The sequence below is a fragment of the Cotesia glomerata genome, linkage group LG2 (assembly GCF_020080835.1).
Source record: "Cotesia glomerata isolate CgM1 linkage group LG2, MPM_Cglom_v2.3, whole genome shotgun sequence".
NCBI classification, from domain to species: Eukaryota; Metazoa; Arthropoda; class Insecta; order Hymenoptera; family Braconidae; genus Cotesia; species Cotesia glomerata.
In genome coordinates, this window is record NC_058159.1 from 8104695 (window position 1) to 8112975 (window position 8281).

Here is an 8281-nt window from a genome sequence, read left to right on the forward strand (position 1 = left end):
AAAATAAATGTGATCAGTTGTAATAAAGTGCTATCATGAGTGACGAAAAAATAGTTTGCTTTGTTTGTAAGAAAAGTGATGAACATATAATAATATTTTCTGAGGAAACTTTAAAAAAATGCCAGACTATTCTTAAATTACGAAAAATACATAATCTAAAGTACAGAGACATTATTTTACCCAGTGAATACACCGAGAGTGGTTATCACAGAGTATGTTACAAGGTATTTACAGGTCTTATGAAAAAATATTTCACCTCTCAACCATTGAGTGCTGAAAAAAAAAAAGGAAAAAAACAAGGGAGTTGTGTAATTACAAGCAACTCATCTTCAACCTTGTCGTCAATACGAGATTTGAGTTCTGAACTACCTGATCCACAGTCTCCGTCAACAGAATCTTCATCTCAACTAATTTCACTATCCCAGTCCACAGAAACACAACCTTCGACATCTGAAAATGAATCTCATTTACAGTCTGTATCCACAGAATCTCCCACGACATCTCAGCCAGCTCCAATTTGTGAATCAATAGATCTACAATCTGCAACTCTTCAAGATATTTCTGACGTTTTTGAACCAGAAGTTAGTGATAATAATTTTGTAACTCAAGATGTTAATATTTCGACTGATAATATTGCTGGTAAAAATGATAACGAAGTTGTTTGTATATTTTGTAATAAAAAGAAGAAAAAAGTGCGATCGAGAATGCTTCCGCTTCATGCAGCTGATGTTCAGCAATTTAAAGATAGTGTCAAACCTAATATTGAAAGTCATAAAGAGTTTACAGATTTTTCTAATAAATTGGATAATTTTTCTGGCTCAAAAATCTATTATCATACTGAATGCCGAGTTGATTTTAATAATAAGTTATCTTCATTAAAAGCAACGCCTAGCAAAAAGGAGTGGCATTATCATCGGGAGTATCATCAAACAGTTTTTAATGAAATTAGTACAATCATTAAAGAAGACGTGATTAAAAAAGGGCGGTGTTTTTTATTAGTGTATTTACATGAATCATATATCGATTTATTAGAAAAAATTTTTCAAGAAAATTCTATTCAAATGACAGCTACTTTCACAGCACACCACCTTGAAGAAAAAATTTTAAAAGTATTCTCTAAGGATATAAAATTCTTTACTGTTCGTAATAAAAAAATACTAGCTCCAAAATATCTAGAAGCCATCGATGATTCAGTACTGGATAATTTACAACAAGAAAACATTTTACAAAAATCTGCATTGATTCTGAGAAAAATAATACTCCAAATAGAAAAAAAAAAATTATCAACAAAAAATATAACATCACAGCATTTAATATCCGGAGAAGTTTCAATACCAGAAGAATTATCAGACTTTTATTCTACCCTTCTTGGTGGATGTAACCAAAAACGAAAGACTGGCCAAAAATGTTCTCGTCTAGTTCGTTCTTATTGTCAAGATGTTATTTTCGGAGTTCATGATGGTCGAGTTAAAACGTCGAAGCATATCATGTTAGGTATGACTCTAAAAAGCTTAACAAGCAACAGAAAAATAATTGACATTATAAACAGATATGGACACTGCATTAGTTATCAAGGCGTTGAAGAATTAGAAACTGAAACTACATTTACATCAATGAAAAAGTCTAGCTTATGTCCAGAAAAAATTAAAAAAAAACCAGAGCTTTTTACTGGTGTGGCATACGATAATTTTGATCGTTTCTTTGAAACTTCTAGTGGTAAGGATACTTTACACGACACAGTCGGAATAATATACCAAAATATCGATGCAGATACAACTGACGAGCCTGAGATGTCCGAAGTTTCAAGTGAAAATACTTCGCCAAATAAAAAAAGAAGAAGAAGAACATTTGATGAAATAAATATAGATGAAATGCCATACCCTAAGAAACCCAAAATGACGAGTGAGTTAAAATTATCAGTTGATGATATAGAATGTATAGACTCTCAAATAAACACGGAAATTGACAACATATGGATGATTAGTCACGCTTTAGAATTACCTGACGTACCTATGTGGGTTGGTTTCAATGGTCGGATTGATGATCAAGATAGTCCACAACAACATATATCTTACTTGACGCCGATAAATGCATCTCCAACCAGTACATCAATCGTATTAGAAACTATGAAACAAAGCCAAAAAATAGCTGAAGATTTACAGCAACCCTACATACAGGTAACCTACGATCTAGCTATAGCTAAAGTAGCGTTACAAATACAAGCTACAGAAAAACCAACATTTGATAATTTATTCATTCATTTAGGACCATTTCATATAATGATGGCTTACTTCAAAGCTATCGGTAAAGTAATTAGTGATTGTGGGTTGACTACGGTAATGGTTGAGAGTAGTTTGCTGGCAAACGGTTCAGTTAATGGGTTTTTAGATGGAAAACACTTTAATCGCTGCAAAAGATTGCATCCTTTAGTAGCATTAGGACTAGAAATACTACATTTTAAGTCATTTTTACAAAATGATAACATTACTTTAACTGAGGATATAATAGATGAAGTTAAAAGACTCCAAAATTGTAAAATTTCTTTGTTTGAAATTGAAAATGATGGCCTTAAAGAGCTGATGAATAACTACGGTATCTACAAACAACAAACCCTTAACGGGGAGCATGGTAAAACGTCACAATTTTATCTAATTTATATAAACCTTATACATCATTACTTGGACTTATCTCGAAGTATTCGTACTGGAAATTTTCAACTCTTTAAATCAGTGTTACCTAAAATTACAAGCATTTTTTTTATATTGAATCAACAAAACTATGCTAGGTGGAGCGTCAAATATTATGATAGTCTACTGAGAGTTGATAAAACTCATCCTGATTTGTATGAAGGATTCCTAAAAGGCTGTTTTGGAATTAAAAGAACTACCAAGCCGAGGCGCGCAGTAGCCCTATCGGATCCGGCCCTTGCTTACCAAAGCATTGGACCGGGTTCGAATCCGGCGTACACCAATGAATATTTTCAATATTTAAGTGTATTATTCTGCTCAGCCCAAAAAATAAAACGAGTTCCAATCTCAAAAGTTTACCCCCTACCGTAGTCGTTCATGACCTTAGTAGTTTATGCGACTTTAAAACAAATCAAAAAAAAAAAAAAAAAAAAAAAAACTACCAAGCCATTTTCAAGACAACCTATTGACCTGGTTCTAGAGCAAACTATAAATGCAGAAGCTGCAAGAAGGCTGACAGGTGTTATACACTTCACTAACTCAATTTCGGCGCGACAACGGTGGGCTCGAAACCATGATGTAAGATCTACAATTATAAGTCAAGTTTATCTTGAACTTGGACTACAAAATCATCAAGATATTTCAACAGATTTGAATCCCCATAATATCAGGAAAAACGCCAAACAACTACAACAATTTGTCGCAACTTTCGATCAATTTATCAATCCTTTCAGTTTAGAAGTTCCCAAAGACCAATTAGTAAATATTTCATCAGGAAAGTCCGCATCACTGCCAGTAGAAGAATTTCTATTAAATTTAGAAGCTAATGGCGATAGCCTCCGAAGAACATTCATTTCTGAATGCCAATCTGATATTACGCGATTTGAAAAAGCTATTAAAAAAACATCTATTAATAATTTTTCTAAAGATTATGAAAAAAAAAAATTAAAGTTGGTGGAAAAATTCAAGAAGTTAAAATTCAAAGGGATTTATTTGGACGTATGCTGGGAATCTCAATGGATTACAGCATTGACATTTCAAAAATCTTATCCTACCCGATTACTTCAGTACCATTGTCAATGTGTCATTTGGATGGGACCATTTGCAAGACCGATAAATCTGCTTTGATGAAATGTTTAGAGAAAGAGGTCGAGCATGAAGAGCCATCTCAAATTGATATTCTAATAATTGACGGTTTCTTTTTGTTACATACTATGAAAAATGTTCCTAGAAAATTTGGAGGCATTTCTAAAAAAATGTTGCAGATGGTAACTCAATTAAAAGCGTCAAGAATTGATGTCGTTTTCGACCAGTATTTTACCCCATCGATAAAAGGATACGAACGTTCTATGCGATTTGAATCTGCACAATTGGAGTATACTATTGCTGGGCCTGAACAAGTCCGTCCTAGTGACTTTGTCAAAGAATTAAAAAATTCTAATTTCAAAGAAGCTCTAGTTGATTTTTTTATTTTACACTGGGCTTCTGACGAAATGGCGCCGTTTATTGGCAATAAAATAATACATATAAATTTCAGAAAATGTCATTCGTTTACTGTTAATGAGGCCAACAAAGTGATGTCAAGTATAAATGAGGAATTGTCTTGCCCAGAGCATGAAGAAGCAGACACCAAAATAGTGTACCACGCGTGTAAAATTAACTACGAAGCAAACATTGTGATTCGAACTGTTGACACCGATGTTGCTGCTATAATGCTAAGTCATATGCATCGTCTTAATGATGGATCACATGTTTGGATGCTTACAGGAGCTGGAAATAATTTAAGATATGTGGACCTAACTAAAATACACGCCAAATTAGGAGAATCTATTTGCAGAAGCTTACCTGGACTACACGCTTTCACAGGATGTGATTACAATCCTGCATTTTACAGAAAAGCAAAATTGAAACCGTTTAAATTGTTAAAAAAATATGTAGAATTTCAACAAGCATTCATGAAGTTTGGTGACAGCAAAATCATCGAAAATAACAATGAACAAGTATTAATCTTCGATATAATTCAAAGTTTTATATGCTATCTATACAATATGAATGATATCAATGATGTTGATGCTGCTAGGCTACAAATGTTTATTAATTTGTATACAGTATCTGATGTGAACGAAGCTTTTAATCGAAAAAAGTTGCAAAATTTCGATGCTAGCTGTTTACCACCTTGCAAAAGTGAGCTATTGCAGCAATTTTTGCGAGCGAATTACATATGTAGCATATGGAACAACGCTCACTTACAAAAGCCAACAGCATATAAACCAGTAAATAATGGTTGGATACTGGAAAATGACCACTACTATTTCAAATGGTTTGAAGGAGATCAATTACCGAATTATGTCAGCGAATCTCTAAAAACAGTTCCAGGTATTTGATAATTATGTTAAATTATTGTATATTAATTTTGGTCTATTTGTAATTAAATTAACTTGGTTTTTTTACTATTGCAGAAAACAATGAAGAAGGCGATATTGAAGACGATCAATCAACAGAATGGAATAATAGTGACGAGGAATATGGATGTATTGACGACGACGATGAAAATGATGAAAATGTTTAAAGATTTAATCAAAATAAATGTATTTCCCTGTAACTTTTTTATTTAAAAAAAAATTTGCCCTTTGATATAATAAACAATAAAATTTGATTTACTTTAATTCATTGACTTTACAATTTTGATAGAATTGAAAATAATAAACTTCGTAAAAATGAAAAATAATATAAATAAAATTATTACAGTTTCGATATGATTGAAGTTGTATTAGAACTATTTTACTGAGTATTGTTTTAAATATTTGTTATTCAAACTGTAAAAATTTATTTAATGAAATTTCTTGATTAAAAAAAAAATAAACTGCACAATTTGAACTTAATAACAGGGGATGCGCAGTGAAGGGCCGCAATAGACCAAGCGCTCTGTCTCACTCGCACTAGTTACTGTATACGCTCCTTGCTCTCCAAACTACTGCTCGCTTTGAATGCGTCTGGCAAGATGATAGAACCGTCGAAACTGTCCGGCTATTATGTAAACATAGATTAATAGGTCCCCAAAAAATTATATATAAAATTTAGGTTTTATAATATAACGTAAGTATAATTATAAATTATAATAGTTTAAGGGTGTCCGGCAGAGGGTTGCAACCATACCAACTGTCTGGCAATGAGCAACGCGAGTTTTGATATTATTATGAATCAAATATAAAAAAATTCAGTTTTATTTTATGATAAATTTGAGATGGAATTTTATACACCTTTGTTACCTGTTACCTGCCAAAGCCACCGCTGCCTCAGCTTCATGGGTGGGGATCATAGTAGTTAAACAGGGGGAGTTAGAGGCCAACTCCGAGCGCCACCTAGCGGTCGCCACCCGGAACTACGACGAGTTGTGTACCCTCTGTCGGTAATTTGATGTAATCTTCTTTACCGACCACTGATTTTTATCTGCAGTCGGTTTAGCCTCTGCTGGTAATCTTCTTTACCTGCGCTGCGTTCATCTGCAGTCGGTTTGCCTTACCGGCTGTGTGCTTTGATCTATTAATAGAGGGCGCTAGTTTTGGGGGCCTTGCGCGAAGGTGGGGGGCGGATACTTTTGAATTTTATTATTCGTTATATTTGGAGGGGGTGTTTTATTAATTTTTAAGTTATTATATTAGTTTTTTTAATAATAATTTTTATCTAATAACTATTCTTATCTTATCTTATATTAGTCATTATCAATACAAACTTTCTATTTTATTATATTATCAATTTTTATCTGTATATTTCTCGAATTAGTCATATTTTTCATATAAAAACCGAGCATTTTCATAAGATAAGACGATTATAATGAGATTATCAATTAAATAATCAGCTTATCATGTACATGACTCATTTTTTTAACAACAAATGACTCATTTTTGTGGGAATTTTATCAAAATTTCCCCCTAATTCAATCAATTCTGGTGGGGATTCGGGCTATAAGAATCAAGATTTTTTATGTGTAGCCATAGTTATTGAAAAATCAGTGAAGTGAATTAATCGGTGGGTGATGGGTACAGGCTTAAGAAGGTCTGATTTCGAATATCTTATTAATCATCAAGACTCTTTGTTTATTTTACAAGTTTTAACAACGTGCCTGAGTAAACTTGAACTATTAAATATATTAAATAAATTCACCACCTACATCAAGCATCTAAGGAGTGAAATTGATCGCAACAAAATTCATCGCTGTAGACTGAACGTTATCAATTTTATAAGATCCCAGCACTACCTAGATCCCGAAATATTTTTGTCTGAAACAATATTCATAGCTCATAGAGTTGATGAGATTTTAGAAATCATCAAACAGATTTATAAATTAGAGCTATTAAAAAAACGTTTAGCAGAAAAGTAAATATGATGGAAATCGTCTTGGATATTACAGGGTTTGAAATACGTGGTGAAGAGTTTGTTGTCAAAGAACTTTGTGCAATTAATATTTCTGGTGATATTATCAATAAAGGGGCATATGAGAGCCGGTATTACATCTTTCAACCACCGTTTGATAACCTTAATGAAGGGTTCATTTCAGAAACCACTGATTATAAGGGGTACAAACATGGAATTCAATGGGATACAGGTGCTGCACCATATGATACGCTAAAAACTGTTATAAGAAGCTTAACAAATAATGCACGTACTATTTATGTGCATGGTGCATGGAAAGTTAGGTGGCTCGATCAGATAACTGATAGTATGCTTTCAATTATCAATATTGAAAACATGCGTATGTATTCTCGTGAAGCCTTTATCGATTATAAAATTTATCTCTGCGAAAATCGATGTCATCATTCAATGAAATTCAATTACGCTTGTGCTTACGAATCTGCTCAACGATTTAAACGATGGATCAAAGAATTTTGGGGTGCTGGAGCTTCATATGAAAAGTCTGTTGAAATTTTTTATAATCTCAAAAGCTTATCTAGGATGCATACTATTGATATCGCATGCTTGGATGAGAAATTTCTCCTCAGAGTCACACCGAAGCAAATAAAAGATATTTGGGATAAACTACCAGACCATCTACAGAAAAATAAATTGATTGAGGATCATCAACTCTGCAAGGAGCATTACCTATTTAAAAAAGAAGAAGAACTTGATCAAGATGTTTGCGGCATCTGGCTGTACCCAATCAAGAAAAATTGTTATGAGTGTAGACGGAAAAAATAATTATATATATATCTTTAAATAAACATTATAATAATAATAATTATAATAAATAAATACCTATGTAATATGAAATTGGTTAATTAAATAAACGTTTATTAAATTTAAAAATTTTTTATTTCATTTTAATACAAATTTATGTTATTTTTCTAACAGTACTACTTATAGGATTATATTCTATAATACGATCATGCAATATTAGACAGTATGCAGCAGTATTATCAGGAAACTGATTTTCCGATTCAAATTCAATTCGTATATCAACAGGTCCTGACTTGATTGATTCATTTTGCTTGGAGCAATCTATAATGTAGAGCGGTGCGTCAGTTAGAAATTTAGCTTTTGTCAATAATGGTTCTGGATCTTTATTATAGTATGAAACTTGAAAATTAGTATACATA

At 32.5% G+C, this 8281-nt stretch overlaps 1 protein-coding gene across 1 annotated transcript; it reads left to right on the plus strand.

The window, feature by feature from the left end:
* Positions 1–5063, plus strand: LOC123259224. Its single transcript, XM_044719566.1, has 2 exons — positions 1–2881; positions 3125–5063. The coding sequence occupies exons 1-2, from the start codon at positions 36–38 to the stop codon at positions 3813–3815; spliced, it is 3537 nt and encodes a 1178-aa protein (XP_044575501.1). The 5' UTR covers positions 1–35; the 3' UTR covers positions 3816–5063.
* The last annotated feature ends 3218 nt before the right edge of the window (positions 5064–8281 follow it).

Excerpts from the sequence above, each read along its gene's own strand:
- LOC123259224 (XM_044719566.1), top strand. The coding sequence starts at position 36 with ATGAGTGACGAAAAAATAGTTTGCTTTGTTTGTAAGAAAAGTGATGAA. Across the intron at positions 2,882-3,124 it reads GGCTGTTTTGGAATTAAAAG|AACTACCAAGCCATTTTCAA; the intron begins AACTACCAAGCC and ends AAAAAAAAAAAA.